The sequence below is a fragment of the Lichenostomus cassidix genome, chromosome 1 (genome assembly GCF_008360975.1).
Source record: "Lichenostomus cassidix isolate B80296 chromosome 1, HeHo_3.0, whole genome shotgun sequence".
NCBI classification, from domain to species: Eukaryota; Metazoa; Chordata; class Aves; order Passeriformes; family Meliphagidae; genus Lichenostomus; species Lichenostomus cassidix.
Genome location: NC_139479.1, coordinates 78,716,087 through 78,733,015, shown reverse-complemented (window position 1 = coordinate 78,733,015; position 16,929 = coordinate 78,716,087). Strand labels below are relative to the sequence as shown.

General features: G+C 41.8%; 1 protein-coding gene across 7 annotated transcripts in view; it reads left to right on the top strand.

The window, feature by feature from the left end:
• FAT3 (FAT atypical cadherin 3) overlaps window positions 1-16,929 on the top strand; it is a 396,068-nt gene that overhangs the window by 180,526 nt on the left and 198,613 nt on the right. For all 7 annotated transcript variants that reach the window (XM_085065228.1, XM_085065219.1, XM_085065190.1 and 4 more), the window contains exon 3: window positions 1,451-1,765. In XM_085065228.1, the coding sequence (XP_084921354.1) occupies window positions 1,451-1,765 (315 nt within the window). The remainder of the gene's footprint in view (window positions 1-1,450; window positions 1,766-16,929) is intronic.

The following is a 16,929-nucleotide window of genomic DNA, read 5'->3' as shown; positions in this document are numbered from 1 at the left end:
TTGAGTTCTCTACTACCTTGAAAACTTTTCTAAGACTTGAAGCTATCATGGAAACAGTGTAGTCAGATCCTTAAAAAAATCCCCGAAAGCCGAAAAGACACACGTATCTTTTATTAGTGCTGACCTTAGAGCACTTCTGTCCTCAGTGATTAAGTGATAATTTTGTTTTAAATAGCATCAAACACATCTGAGACTAAATTCAGGTTTCTTGTGTTCCTGTTTTGCCCTGCAATTTCTCCATCATTCTCCATCTACTAATGACATGATTTGATGGTTTGCAAACTGTCCTTTTGAGTATTTCTTAAGCTTGAGATCCACTGCATTAGTGTGTCTCTCAAGGTTTAACAGTGCTGTATGAGGAGAGGGAAATGTCATAGAAATGGTGAGGAAGTGCATTTGCTTTTTTTGATGCTGGTGTGATTTTGTGTGTGGTATTGGTGTATTTGGTCCTCTGTGCATTCATGGTCAGTGCTTAAAAGCCAGTGAAGGTTTGGACTATGCCAATACAAGCAAGTCTTAGAATGGCAGAAAGAGTTTCTGCTTTATTATAGAATCATAGAATGGTTTGGTTTAGAAGGTACCTGAAAGGCCATCTGGTTCCAACCAGATACAAACCAGGTGATTGTGTCAGGAGGAGGATGGATTTCTAAAGCACTTTAGGCAGAAATGAGGTGGGTGGATGTCCTTCATGGCAGGACTGTTCAGGCAAGGGGGTGGTACTTCGATCCCTCTCTGTGGCTCTGTTATACACAAACACGCTTGCTCTTGTGTTTCTTAGGACTATGTAGGAAACCAGCTGATGTTTTCTTACTCCATTAGGTAAAGTGGCCAAGCCCTTCCTTCCTGTGTGATAAAAGAGGATATACTCATTGTCTGAGGGCTACTCTGTGAACTTTTGATTGCTTGTTACCCAGGATTTTGGCATTGTGTAATGAGAGAGCTCAATTTTAAATTTACCATCCATTTTCTGAACTTGGACAGATTAATTTTAAATTGCCTCTTAGGTTTTCTTCTTTAGCAAGGGCACAGTCAGGAACTTGAAAAGACAAGTCACTTTTTTAGTGCAGTTCATTGTCAATGGTTGTATCTCTCCCTACCAAGGTTTATAAAAGTTTGCATCACAAAGCAGAAAATGATGGTGTTTCTTCTGTTACTCTGGCAGCTGCAGGTCTAGCAAAGATACGGCTGTGGCATTAGGACATTTGTGAAGAGCCATCTTTTCACCTTCCCTCCCACTCAGTTTCACTCAAAAACTGAGATGTTGAGCTGGGTTCACAAAACAACTCCTGAGCTTGAGTTTCTGTTATCATTTGTTGCACAACTTGAATTTTTCTATGGGTGGAGCATTTGTTATATGCTGAACACATTTCTGTAGCACAGCCTAATGAAAATAGATGTGATGTTTTATTGATCCTATTCCTGACATCCTCTACTTGCTGTTTTTCTGCAGGAGTTATTGACACAGCAGATATTCTTGACCGGGAGACGACCAAATCCTACTGGTTGACAGTATATGCAACTGATCATGGTGTCGTCCCACTCTACACTACTATTGAAGTCTACATTGAAGTGGAGGATGTGAATGACAATGCCCCTCTCACCTCTGAGCCTATCTATTACCCAGTCGTCATGGAAAACTCCCCAAAGGATGTATCTGTCATTCAGATCCAAGCCCAGGACCCTGACTCCAGCACTAATGAAAAACTGACTTACCGGATTACAAGCGGAAATCCCCAGAACTTCTTTGTAATCAATCCCAAAACAGGTAACAAAACCCTGTTGCCTCAGGGCAGTGGGAAAATGCATTTTACATATTTATCAGCTTTCTCCCCTTCAGGATGCACTGGGGTTGCATTGCTTCCCAAACCTGTGTTTTCTGGTTGCTTATGTGACTGAAGCATCTTGTATGTGTCTAAAGCATTGTGCTCTGCGTTGGTACCAAGCTCACTGGCAGATGATGCGCTGCAGATCTGCTGCTGCAGCAATCACTCTGCCCTGGGTCACTGACTCACTGCTGGCTGTTGCCTCTTCCCTGCGTCTGCAGGGATGAGACTTTGCTGCACTGAGTCTGCAGAGCAATGCTAGGTAGCAGATTCAAGCTGTTGCAGGTTATATAGCAGCATTTCATTCTTTATGTGCTGGTGTAGCACCACTGAAGTGAGTGACATGATGGCTGGCTGGTACATGCAATAAGGCTCCACAAAACTAGGTGGATTAAATTCTACAGCTTGCTTTATACAAAAGACAGTTTAGATGACCTAAAAGTCCCTCTGGCCTTTAAAAAAAAAAAAAAATCCATGTGCTTGCATTGATTTGTAACAGCTGGGCACATAGCCTGTGGGTGCAGTGTGGCAGAGATGGTGATTGTTTTTAGTTCAAATACTGTTGTTGGCTGACAGTGGAGCATAGCATCCGTGCAGAGCAGCTCTGCACATATCTTACCCTGGGTGCCTTTGCTGAATGATGTTGATAAAAAAACTGCCCCAGGAGATGTAGCCTGAGGTCATGGATGCTCTGCTGGATGCCTACCTGTGCTTGGCAGCAGGTGTTCCTCACGCCAGCATGTATCCAGCTTTTCTCACTTACTGGTCTTGTGGGGACCCTCCAGCATGATATGGAGTTAGAGAGTCGAGGGGATTTTTCAGAGCAATATGCTGATCTTTATGCAGGTAGTTCAGAGAATTCACACAGTGCTCCTGATGGTTCTCATGCTCCTAGTTTTGTTCTGGGATTTTGATTTTTTTTTTTAAGTTTATGTATATCTGCTGCAAATTTCCAAACAGCTAAAAAACCAGAAGGAATAGACATGAGAGGAGACATTTTTAATTTTGTTTATGGAAATGATGTTCACTAAATAGGTTTTCAGCATTTGGTTGGGCAATCCTAGTGCAATGTGTGGCATAAGAAGGGGTCAGGATCTTCTCAGGCATAAGACCAGGTGAGGAATTATGGAGACTGTATAATCACTGTGTTCAATCTGCTGAGCCCTAAGGCACATATCTCACTTATTTTTAACACTTGGAATGGCCGAAGATGCTCTTCCATCTGCATCTCTTCTCCCCCTCCCAACCCCATAAATCCCATCTGGGCAAAGTAGCAGAGTTAGGACTCACAGTGTTTAATGCTCGTGCTTCCATTCCGTCAGCTCCTCCCGCAGAGCAATCTGCTCAGCACAGCTCTGCTTCTCTGCCAGGGCGAGCCTGTGACAAGGACTGGAGCTGGGCACGTGGCAGCCTTGCAGCACCCGAGCCTGGTGGCACACCCTGTGGGTTGGCTCTTTGTCCTTCTGGAGAGCAGGCAGGGATACTTTTCCCTAACAGTGAGATCTTCTTATTCGCACAGTTAACATTGACAGTGGTTAATCTTCATTTGCACTGTGGAAATTGCTATCTGAGAACTTAAAGGCTTCAGGATGAGTAACTTTGCTGCTTGGGCAACTCCCAAAGGGCCCCCCTTACACTCAGTGAGCATCCTTGCTGGTGGCTGGCTGTGATTTGTCATAGACAGGATAAGTCATCCCCTTCTATACAATTCAGTGCCAAATGCAGAGCAGTGAGAACTGGGTGAGGTGGCCTCTTTGAGTTTGTTTTTGCCTTTGAAAGCGATGAGGCTGACAGAGAGTGTGTGTGCAGAGATCCCTTGTCCCAAAGGGGAGTGCCAGGCCTTGACATCAGAAAGCTTTCTCCTGATGGGATGCTGATGTCCGAGTAATAAAAGAATAATGGGTTTTCCTAGAGAGTGCCCCTGGGGTTCTCTGACAAGGCTCCTTTCAGCATCTCCCTGCAGTGCACTAGTTTCTCTAAGACAGTAATTCACACTCCAGTTGTTTTGTACAGGAGACTTCTGCGCACACAGAAGAGGTTTGTAGCATGCCAGCCCCGTGCGCTTGCTGGGATTCAGCACAGCAGTAACTCACGTAGAGTGTTGCACAGCAGCCCTAAATGCGACAGCATGCTGTATAATCAAGATGAAAAGGTTTAATGTGAACCCAAATATGCTGCGATTGCTGCATACGTGGGCTGAATGAGCATGCTCCTGCTGTCGGGGGAGAACAGTCATTTGGGAAAGGGGATCTTTTATTTTCTGTGTCACTTTGGAAGTTTAAACACTGCCAGCAAGCTGCCATCTCACTCCCGTGAGTAATCCATTGCTGAGAGGCAACACGAAGGCAGCATCCTGCATTTTTTACATCTTCTAGTGGGAAGCAGCAGAAGACATGGGGAGTATGCTGGGGCATAGGGATGTTCTCAGTTGTCTTTGGAGGTCAGCAGTGACCAAGTTTGCCTTCCTCTGGAGCTCCCTTTCAGCTGCCTTGTAGCTCATGAAGATCAGGCAGGTTTCCAGAGGCACATGGACTACTACTACATGTCTGATGTAGCAGGGACGCAGGGAGTCCAGGTTTTGTTCCTGGTTCTAATTCATGATTATAATTGCAGCCAAATCTTACACTCTGATAGATTATCTGGGTAGCAGAAGCAACAATGCTCCTTGTATACCATGTCTGTAGATAGCAGAAACCTCTTAATAGACAACTTGTCACTTCCTACATTTTTATAGACTGGCACAGCTCGCAGTGGCTATTTTAGGCAGTCAAACTGCAAATGTATCGTGTGCATTTGGATCTGTTTGAAGGCAGTCTTCAGACCTTTCAGCATTATTACCTACAGTTTGTTCTGTGGGTTTTAGAGATGAAGAGTTGCTCCTGCAGAAATGAAGAGCAGCTAAAAAGCTGCTGATAGCAAGATTTGGGCACTGAAGTCACGCTGGGCAGCTCATGGGGTTCTGACTGTGCTGTGGGGGCACAAGTGCACGTGGGTGGCAAGGGCCCTCCTCTTCGGGCTTGGGGTTTATATGGGTGCTCCAGGGAAGATGACGGGAACATGAACAGCCCTCCCATGTGTGTCAGGATTGGAAAGGCAGTGTGGGCAACCTCCCATGAAGGCCTTTTTTTTTTCCCACCTTGGTATTTTTATTAAAATACAGCCAAGCATCTGTTTGCACCTCAGTCCACACTTTTATCTCATGAGCTGATATTCATAGGTACAAGTACTAAGTGAATAATGTAGCACATGAATATGTGTGAAGCCATAAATCATTCACACTCGAGAACAAGGCAGCCTTGTTCCGCAGACTGGTGGACACTGCAGCCTAAGTGTAGCAGGTCCAAGAGAGCAAGCTGGGATTTTGCTTTACAGTGGGCAAAATGACTATATTGCAAAGCACAGTTTTGTGAGGGGGGTAGGAAGCATGTTTTTCAAAAACTTGAGGTGACTTTAGGGGTTACATGACTACAGGGAAAGGCATTCCCCTGGGCATTTGTTTCCCATCTGTGTATACACGCAGCGGCAACGGAGGCATTCCTGAAGCTCAGCATCTTCAGCAGCTGCAAGCCAGCCTAAACCCTGGTGGGGCTTCTGGGAGAGCCAGGGCTTTTCCTCATGGCTTGGCTTTTGTGCTTGGGAGGGCTTAGGGTTGCTTTGGCAGAGCACAGGGTCACAGGGCTGTGCTCCTTTGTGGGTGGTGTGAGAAGGGGAGGATGGCAGAGCTGCTGCCACAGCAGCTGGGCTGACCAGCTCCCAGGAGTGCCACATTCAGCCCGAGCCAAGCAAGTTACTTTGGGGTGAGAGGCATGTGGAAGAAAGTAAATAAAACAGAAAATGGAGTTAATAAAAAAAATTGATGGATTAGAGCTGTAAATTGTTATTTTCATTTCATGTATATGGGTGTTAATTTCACAGCACGGGGGTAATTTACTGCATTGATTTATTATGTTTCTGCACTCTGGAAAAAAATCTAATTTTAATTCAAACCATTGCATTATTTTGGTTAGTGTTAAAATATTTTGAACAAACCCAGTAAGATTCTCTTCAGTCTTATGTAGACTACTTAAGAGATTCGTTACCTAACATGCGAGCAGACCAAATTCCACTCTCGTGCACAGTTATTAATTAATTTACTCAAAAATTATGCTTGTGTGTCTGGAAATTCTGCTTACACCTTGCTTAGCTTTAGCTGGTACCATTTAAACAAAGGCAGACCCCTGGCACCCCTGAAATAGTATTTGCTGCAGTGGTTAAGGCAGGATGCACGAGCAGGTTTAGAAATAGTGCCTGTTGGTCAGTACATCTTTGCAGAGCAGCAATACTCTGCCTCTGGAAATTGTCTCTGAAGTGTCACATCTGCACCTAGATTTGGAAAGACTCTGGATATTTTCAGGCTGAAGTAGTATTAATATTTATATAAGCTAATCCAGGGTTAGTGAGTTTCATAATTTAATTGGTGAATGCTACTCTTCTCAGTAGGCTGGGCTTTGCTTTCTTGTGCGCTGACAAAGCCAGCCGGCATAGAATCCTGCTGGGTCTGAAAGCCACGTTTGCGCTGCCATACTGAAACAGTGCTTCACCCTCCTGTCATACATCCTGATTTTTATAGCTGCTTTTCTTTGGTTTGTCCCAAGAAATCCCCACACATCTTTGATCTCGCAGCCTGAGATAAATCCAGTGGTCTGCTGCTGCTCCACATCCCAATGGCTGCCAGCTGTCCAGCTGCTGGGTACCCAGTGCCTCTTTTCAGCCCAGAAATCACAGAATCATAGAATGATTTGGTTTGGAAGTGACATTAAAGAACATCTAGTTCCAGCCCCCCTGCCATGGGCAGGCACATTTGCCACTAGACCAGTTGCTCAGGAGCCCGTGCAGCCTGGCCATGAATATTCCTGGGGATGGAGCAGTCCTTCTATCACACTTGAATATTATAGCTGCTGTTAGAGCAGACCCTGAGGATGGGATTGCTCTGAAAGCCCTGAGGGGTTTCCCAGTCGTCCTGGAGGGTTTCTAGGTTTCTAAGCCTGTTCTTGTGGTCAAGGGACACTCACCTGTCCTGGCTGCTCCATCCATGCTGCTAAATTCTTAATAAGCATCCTCTGAAATAAGATCTTCCACATCTTGTAAATGAAGGCCATTAACTTCTCTGGGGCTTTTAGTCTAAACTGCAGTCTTTCTCCAGGATGCGTTCTAGGTGCTATAGTGATCAAATTAGAAAATGTGTTTTGAATTTTGATGGTGTTGCAGGTCACCTCCCTTCCACTGGGTGCTCCTTCTGAAGGGCATCTCCCTTGTGTGTTGGCCATGGAACCCTTTTTGACAGCTCGTGTGTATGATGAAAATCAGCTCTGCAGGTCATATCATAGCATGAATATCTCAGTGCTGTTCAGCCTGTAAGTGTCCTTGCCCTGTCCAACAGCAGAGAGGAAACTGTAGAGGGAAAAGACATTGATTGTGGGGCTCTCCAGTCAATGGGGAATTTGCAGAATTGGTCTCCCTTTCCTTCCGTGCTCTTGAACGCTGTTTGTACACTTGCTGAGTTCACCAACAGTTGCAGAGTGCAGCCCAGTATATCCATCACAGATATGTGACCATAATTAATACAGATTTTTACAATGTAATTCCCCTACCACATTAGCTGGCTTCCATTCTCTGTAATTTATGTTGTATCAACACACGCTAAATGATCTACTTTCTTTGCTTTCACTTCTCTATTATTTAAAAGCATGGCTCTTAATGACTTCTTTGTAACACACTCACTGTTAAAAATTGAGCTTTGGAGAATTTTAAAAGCTTTAATTTCTGCTTTGGCATGGTTTATTCTTTACTAGACACCATATTTCCAGTGGTTGGAGCCCAGGGTTAACATCATTGGAGCTGGAAAATCAAAGGACCATGGATGTTGGTGTTACGTGCTTAATCACATTGGGACCCATAAGCCTGCTAGGCATTTTACAGCATATTAGACAAAGTTCCTGCCTTAAGGAGTTTGTCATAATAACAATAATAATAGTAATAATTAAGAAAGAAGAGAAGAAGAAAAAAAAATAGGGAGGAGGATGTAAATCAAGTCCATCTGCTTGCCAGGGCACGTTTATTCCCCAGAGTAAATTTTCAATTAAATCCTGAGCTGCAGCACAGCAGGGACACGAACTCTTCTTTTGACTTTGAGTGAGTCACCTCACCTCATGATTTTTTTTCTTTTTTTTTTTTCTTTGTGGAAGTGGAAGTATTTTCTTACCTTGTGTGATTGTCCTGTAAATTAATTCACAGTAGACAGTTTGCAGATCAAGTACACTGTGGAAATGCAAGCTATTGATTTTTCAGGCATCTTGGCATTAACAGACATGCCTTCACAATCATGTATTCATAGCATGCAAAAAAAAAAAAAACCAAAAAGGTAAAAAAAAAAAGTAGCATCACTTCCAAAATGGTAGGATGAAGAGGAATATAAAACCATTTTAGATTGAGTAAGTATAGTTTAAAGGGCAGACCACTGATTCCACTGAAAATGACAAAATTTGGCCGGCATGTCTCTTCCCTCCTCCCTTCCTCCCTGGCAGCAATTCCCTTCTCAATCTGTATATGTTATCTGTGAAGGGGATAAAGGTGTGAACTTTGTCACCTTAGTTGAGGCTACAGTAATGCTGCAATTAATAAAATAATAAATCTAGTTTTATGATTTCTTGTGAACAGACCTGATTTCTGCTAGTAGTGGGTTTTTATTCATGAAGTGCTGAATATGGTTGAGATTGCTGATGTCTCTGGTATCAAATGCCTCTTTTAAAATGGCATGTAAAGATACAATATTTCTTATAAATGCCATTTCTTTGTAATCAGCAGATTTATACTTGGCTTATAGAAATTTTAACCTTTCTTTAGATCTCCATGATGACTTTTTTAGACCTCTTTCACAGAAAGAATTTTAAGGAGTATTCCCATTGCCTTGACTGGACAATTGTGTCCTCACTTATTTGATGCAGCACCAGTTTTTAATCTGAACTCCCGATTTGCTTCAGTAGAGACTTATGTCTGAAGGGCATAAGCATGGTAAGGGCCGGTGGGACAGTTTTTTCTGATGCAAGAAGTTTCTGCCCAATACCTAGACAGCTCCCTCCTTTCCTGCCCCAGCACCAATTCTGGAACAATTTTCCCCCTAATCTCATAAATCTACATTGTTGTGCATTGTATCAATCATTTATTATTTTAAAAAACATCAACAGAGCATATATTCTGCCTGTTCAGAAGCAACTTTGTCTGTCAGCTTAGCTGTGAAACTCGTTTTTCTACCATGTCTGTCAGTTCAGTTTCTGTACTCATAAATTTCTGTAAGTCACAGCTAGGCAGAACTGATCAAGAAATCACTTACCTATTTAATATGCTGTACTATTCCTTCACTAATTTGTAATTAGGGGTGTTCCATTCACTTCCAGGTAGCCAAATTCTCTTGTTAGAATTATTATCAATGGCAGAAGCACAGTTGAGCTTACTGGGTGAAATTGTGTCACAAGTACTGAGTAACAGCCATGTAAATGTATGCACAATGCAAATGCTGTGGATACTTGTCATATCCTGCCATGCATTATTACGATAATACCAGCAAATGTCCCTGCATTACAGTAATTGCTTGTGGTCCAAATCTGAACTCTGGCAGGTGGAATTAGGTTGGTGAGTTAGGGATGCTGAGGTATGGAGCCTGTGAGTATTGCATTCATGCACAGGGTACGGAGAGGGAGCTGCCAGAGAGGAAAATAAGCTGTAATGTTAGCCCAGATGAGGTAGGTGAAAGCTTGGGATAGGGGGAGTTGATGGGGTTCTCTTTGCCTTTATTTCCTACTGTTTTTTAATCAATCAATCAATCAATCAATCAAGTAACTTGCGTTTATCTTTTGCTCAGCAGTCAGAGTTACTACAGATGTCTGTGACGTTGGATGCTGCAAATCCCAAGCAGACAATATTAAATCAGCATTTTTCCCTTTTGCTCAGTTGCAGTGAATACAGTAACACTGTCGTCCTAGAACAGGCACTTTTCATGGCTTGAATAGTGTTTCACCTTGTTGTGTGAGCAGTTTCTAAAATCTGTGCACTGGAAGTTAGAGGCAAAGAATGTAGTTCTGGTTTACTCTTAGCTAACATTCAATCCTTGATACAACCAGTGATATTTCCTGTTTGCAGAATTAGATTGACCTATGCTACATGTGGATATTAAAAAAAATAACATAGCTGGGAAATGGAAATAAAAAGAGAAGGCAACTTGGAAGGCAGGTGTGTTTGCATAAGCCATAACGATGTCAGTAACCACCAACTATTAATTCTTCTTTGTCTTCCATCATGTCAGAGGTTGTGTCAGCACATATTAAACCCCCAAAGCCTCATCACCTCCCAGTTCAGCTAAACTAGTCTGTTAAAAAATTAAGCTTAACAGTGGATTGGGTTATTTCCCCCTTTTTTCCTGATTCTCTGTTTCCATCAGTTATGCTGTTATAACCCAAGATAATTATTTTCTGTGAAATTACTCTCTTCTTCTTTCCCCTTCCCCTTATGTTAATAAGAGTGTTTTTCTTTTCCTGGGAAGACTGACACAACTTCTTTGAAATTAGTAGTGTTGTTGCCAGTTAAGTACGTGACCTTATCTGTGTAATTGTACAGATCGTGCTGCCATATGTCTGCATGCACAGAGCTTAATTTAACTGCAGACATACGTGTGTAAAAATAAAGCAGTATCTGGGGGTTAAATATCAGAAGAGCCCCCTAATCGCAGCTTTCACATTATACACAGCTTTCTACAGAGCTCTAAGAGCTCTGAAGTTGGATCTTTAAAAAACACTCTCTACATGGGCCCATGCTCTTTTAACCTTGTTTTTACATTGATCATCATGTGAATTTTTCTATGTCTCTACTTCCTTGCTTGTTGTACCTACTTGGTTTCTCCCCCTGTGGTAGCTACAACCTTCATGCTGTTTGGTAAGGCAGAATAGGACCATTTTAATTGTTTTACGAGCAGGGAACTGATGTAAAGGAAGCAGCTAACTCATCCGATGCCAGTGAGAAAAATTTGGTCTTAATTTGCCTTCAAAGCCAATGGCCACATGTAGCACAAAGCCTTAGGGCATGGGTCCAGCCCATCCTGCCCCGCTAAGTGCAAGGCTACACTGACACCAGTGTTTTCTACCATGTGTGCAGAAGTTACCTGGACATATTGGAGCCCCAGTAGAACTTATTTTCTGTCCTGTTTCTGTCTGGCCTACCGTTTCCCAGTCCTGCCTTTCAGTCCTTCATTGGCTTTTTTCTCACTTGTCCAAACGCAACCCTGGGTTGCCCAAAGGAGAGAAAGAATTGCAATTTGCACAGGGTTGAGGAGTCTTAGGTGACACTGTTGGAACTTGGGCATATAAGGGCAGAGCTAACTCATGTCTTTTGAGTGGATAAAGCAACTCCCTTCTCCATCAGCCAGGTGCTGGTGCTGTCATGGAGCAAGGAAGCAAACCCAGAGCACTGAAGTCCCCCACTACCCCCCAGTAATCGTGTTCTTTCTTTCTTTCTTTCTGAATATTACATTTGTTTGTCCTTTCTGTGCAAGAACATGTTTCCTCGTTGCTTTCTGTGTATGTGAGGCAATGTCAAGACATGCTGTGGGTTTGTTGCCTTCTAAGAGAAATTTAATGTTTGTGTCAGATGAGTTGCGTGCAAGGAATCTGTGCTGCAGTGATCTATTTATATGGTAATTAGCAAGTAGCTTTGCAGCTCTTAAAGGGATTGGGTTTGAAAACTAAGTATTATTTCCTGAATTTTAACTTACCAACAGTGTATGAACAGCAGTGCACATGCACCTTTTTTTTAATGTAGCCACAATACCCAAAAGATAAATGTAAGTCTGCTCTATGAGAGAATATTTTGGCTATAATTAATTTTGCTTCCATTCACCATATGCTTGTATTTTCTGACCTTCATTTTAATCACAGACTCTGTGTAATAAAATGTGCAGTATTAAACCAAAGTTGCTTAAAGAAGCACAAGTGCTTGTGGTACTACAACTTCAGCTGAATTATGTGGTTTGTGCCACCTGAGAATTTAACCATCTTACCCTTTAGAAGATATTGTTACGGAAAGGTGCTGTCATTGCTCAAAGATGCTGAAGTTACTTTTGTTTATAGGAGAATGAGATGAGTTTTCTTAAATCTTTGAACAAATGTTGTAAGCCCATCATTTATATCACTCGGATAGATCCTTTAGGAAAGGCAACTGGGGGTAGAGAATTTTCTCTTTATCCTTATTATTCTATGTGTTTGAGGCAGTTCTTGAGACATGACCTGGGAATGCACTGCGAATGACACAAAGAATAATTGCTGCTAAATTTAGTTTATTGAGTAGGTGTGAATTAGATTGATTAAACAGAGGATAAACACACACAAGATTACCCAAAGTAGGTGCATGGATGGAAAAATTTTAGACTATATTAACAGCTTAGATATGCATGATGCTGAGGTATTTTTCATGTGAGTCTGTAATTTCTCGGGGGATTTCTCTCAGGTTTTTTATTTCTTTCTTCTAGCACTTAATGTAACCCAAACAGATTAAGGGAATGCTGTGTATTAAAGGGAAGAAAAAGAAGGCAAGCACATGCTTATGAATTAACTCAAGTAGTCGATTGGGGTGAGCTGCAGCTTTGACTCAATAATATACCTACAACCTGCATTTGTATGTGTTAAAACTTCTCGGCTTGAGTTGGGTTCACTTGCAGAGGACAGAGTCCTTTAAGAAGCATGCACAGCTCAGTGTCAGAAGCAGGTATGCAGGATTTGGATACAGTCCTTGTTTGGTCAGCTGGATGGGTGGGCTTCACACCCCACTCCCCAGTTTAGCTCCAATCTGTTGGTGAATCTCTCCTACTGCTGCCTGGTGTTGAGCAGGGAGGATCTCTAGGACTTTTTATTGTATTCAGCCTGCAGGAGGAGGTTTCCTGTCCACCTCCAAAACTTCTGTTTCTACTTTCTGCTTGAAGCCATTGTGCAGAATAGCTGGGATTTTACAAACACCCTGCAAGGCATCAGCCTAACCTCTTTACCAGGCTGCCTTATTAACAACTGAAGTGCTGTACTGAGAGCATAAAGAAGATCTAATGGGGAGACAAAAATGTCAGAGAAGAAACAATTCCTGTGTAGACAGAAATTATTTTTGCTTATTAACAAACATGAGGAGAGGAGATGAAAACATGAAGAAAATAATACATACTTTATTGAAGTGACTATGTAAAGACAGTTACATCACACAGAAAATACTGCATTTCCAAAACTGTTTCACCCAAATATGTATATGGACTTGGCTTTTGTCATCATGAATGCTCACCCCCTCCTCTAACAGTGCCTTTCAGTAAAAAAATAACACAAACCACAAAATCATGTTCTCAAGATACCCTAATTTCTGCATATTGAGTCTTGCCAGAAAAGTAAGTATTGTGGGGGGTTCAGGTTGGGTTTGGTTTTGTCTTTTTGTTTCTGGGTGGGATTTTGTTGTGTGGGGGGTTTTTTTGGTTTTTGGTGGGGTTTTTTTTTTGTTTGTTTATTTTGTTTTGGTTGTTGGTTTTTTGGGGGGTGGGGTGTTTTTTTGTTTTGGGTTTTTTTTTTGTTTGGTTTGGTTTTGGGGGTTTTTTTTTGCGTTTTTGTGTTTGGGTGGGGGTTTTTTGCATGGGTGTGTGTTTTTTGTGGATTTTCTTTAGTGCTTTTATTTCAATTATTTAGTAATTAAAAATAATTCATAGCTAAGAACTCAGTCAGGACAAGCAAAACCTGTGCTGCCTTTTTGGTGATCTGAAATGGTGGTTTATTTTATTTTAATATTTATTTGCAATATTGTGGCACCTTTGCAGCCGCAGTCGTGAGGCAGCACCCTGCCGTGCTTGGCAGGATAATTGGAGTAAAAGATGGTTGCTACACCGAAAAAGCTCGCAGTTTTTAGGGAGAGCCTGAGACAACAGATGGGGAAAAGCAGATGGAGATGCGTCAGAAAAACCAAGGAGGTATTGATCAGTGCTAAGTTTGTTGCTGGGCACTCTTGGTGTGCGGAGGAGTGGAGAGCAGGATTTTACACCAGGGAGGAGTGGGCAGTGGGACACATGCTGGCGAGGTGCTGCTGTGCCCTGGTGTGCCCTGGGCTTCATCCTGGGGCTGCAGCTCCCAGCCTCTTGCAGAACTTGCAGAGAGGGGCTGCGAGGGATTTGCTCCAAATTGTGCACAGGATATATATATATTCTGCATCTGTATCTATGGAGAGATTTCCCTCCCTCTCTCTGAGGTGTGTAGATATATATACACAATTTTTAATTAGTTTACTTCCAAAATTTAGCACTTGGTGGGTTTTGCTTTTAGCTTTCTTCATTTTTTTTCTCCTTTCTTTCTGTTTTTGGTTTTATTTTGTTTGGTGTTTTTGCAGTTTTTTGGTGGGGCTTTTTTGTTTGGTTTTCTTTTTTTTTTTTTTTTTTTTACTTACAGGATTTTTCAGCATAAAGCATTCAAAGTGGATTTTTTTTTTCTTTATTGGAATGTGTATAAGTTTGGAGGGTTTTTTCCCCTGTTCTCCTCAGTTTTCATGAGTAAAGAAAGACAGCGGCAGTCTCACAAGAGAAGGGCTTAACTGCTGTTTGCGTGGGGCATGAGGGCAGAGGATTCTGGAAAGGCTGAAGTTTTCAAACATGATGTCCAGCTGTGCTCCTGAAAGGTGAAATTTTATATTCTGGAAAAGCTGGCTACTGTCCTGTAACTACAGTTGAAAAATAAAATACCTACTGGAGCATCCCCATCCCTTCCTCCTACACCAGAGCTCCAGGGGTTTTTGGCAGGGATTTATAGAGACACTTGCTGTCTACAGCCAGGGTAGGATCAGGGAAAGCCTCTGGGTTCTTGATTTCTCGTTGGTAACTATGAGCATGTAGACAGGTGTACCAGAGTTAAAATCCTAAGTTTTTTTCACCTGTCTACCTGTGTGGGCAGTGGGACTCATGGTTAAATAAGAGTCAGACATTTAGAGCAAGATTATCATCTCTTTTCAAGCATGACTGGATCCTGTATCAATCCATCTACTTAAAAGGATCTCATCACTGGGGTTCTCAAATGCCCCTTTTTAAACCTAAAATTTGCACCACCATACCACGGGGAGCTGAAGAAATTCAGTCTGTGTAATTTGTCAAGAAAAATTTAAGAGGCTGTGGCTTCCTAGCTTGTGTGTGCCTACATGGGGACAGGATTTCTGACAAAGGTTTTCTTTCATCTAACAGATAAAAGGCATGAAAGACAGTGAAGTTAGAGAAATTCAGACTAGAAATGGTCTTACTTTTATGGCTCAGGATAGTTGTAGCTGTAAAGGTGCTTTTCCAAGGTTATGGTCCAGACAGAGGCCAAGCAGTGAAATTCCCTGACCATTACTATCCAGGAGCGCAAAACAAATGATCTGATCTGGACTAAGAAGCTATTAATGCGTAATGAACACAGTTGAAACCCAAAATTAGCATAGCAGTAGAGGGGCTTTATGGCACAGCTCTGTTTTGCACAAAAAGCTGGGAGGAGAGGCCATGTCTCTTCTGGGAATGGATAATATATATTCAAATGCAGTGTTGTCCCATGTTTTTCTCCTGTGGGCTTCTTGAATACCATTATTGCTGTGAAATGTTATAAATAAATCAACAAAAGAAGAGAAATTGCTATATATATTCCTATATTGATTCTAACAGGATTAAAATAAGAAAACATTAACACCAACTTGCCTCTCATAAGAAACATGATTTTCTTGTTCTGTCACAGCTTGAAACATTGCAGACCATATTCCTTTTAAATCACTCTCTCACTGATAGCAAGGTGTAATGGAGCTTGCCGGATTCGTTATAAATTTTTGGATTAAAAAGTTTCCTATCTGTTACAAAACATCAATAAGCACATTCAGCGAGGTGTGGGGCAGGAGTGACTTGTTCCATTTCTGGGGGCATGTAATATTTTATCATCTTGCAGCCTTCTTGCAATTTGGTATGCTGAGAGAAATTAATTTGACTGTTTACAATATTTAATTTTCAATAATTATTCAAGCATAGAGAACGACAGGCATTTACAGTATGTAGTAAACAGATGGATTAGCAATTGTGCATGTAATTAGAAATTACACTTAAAATACAAATGTGCATTTGAATATTCAGTTACCTTTAGAAAGAGAAAAGGTATAAATGAAACTGTGAGTGCCTTAGAAATTATTTATAGAGTCCATGAAGTACCCTTCCTAAGTCAGTCTTTGCCAAAATTATTAATTAAATTCCAGTTGCAAGTTACATGTACTTTAAGATAAGACTAAATTGCACGAATTTGTTAGTTTTTCCCTTTTGTTGTGGTTTCAGAATCACTGCAGGATGACTTTTCCCAGCCTCTGGAAAGAGACATCCCCCCTGCATCACCGTGTCTGTGCTGCTGATGGTGTGAAATGCAGGGTGCTGACTCCCATCTGGTACCCAGTCCTCAACCCTGCTTTTACTAGAGGTCCACTTGAGTCATGACACTTGAGAAATGATTTTGTTAGGACAAGATAAATCTTTCCCAGAAATCGTGGAACTGTCAGGATGTGAAAGTACTCTAAATGAATAACAGTCTGATCTTACTACTTTAGAGTTTATCCTTTCCCCACATTGAATTGTGTTGCAATCTTTCATTCGGTCAAAACTGATTTGTAGGATAAATGACACAGCGACCCTGGGTGAAATCACAAAAAATCCCTGGAAATTATTTTTAGAAGCGACTTTTGAGAATCCACTTTAGATGCCTTTGCAAATACATTCCTGCTAGTTTTGGTGTCGTCTCTTAACATGGCTCCAAGGGTTGAATGGTTTGGTGCTGTGCATTTGGCACCTGCACCAGGCTGGTGTAGAACAACCCCAGCTTCATTTTCTCTGTTAATTTAATAATTGAAAAAAACACAGCTCTACTCTTTTGTCTCATGAATACTTTGGAAAAAATGGCTATAAATGAGCTGTAACACCTTCAAGGAAAGAGGCTCTCATCCTGCTCTCAGTGAAGTCAATGGGATTCCTGCCATTGCTGCAGATGGGTGTGGGATTGAACCCTTAGTGATTGTC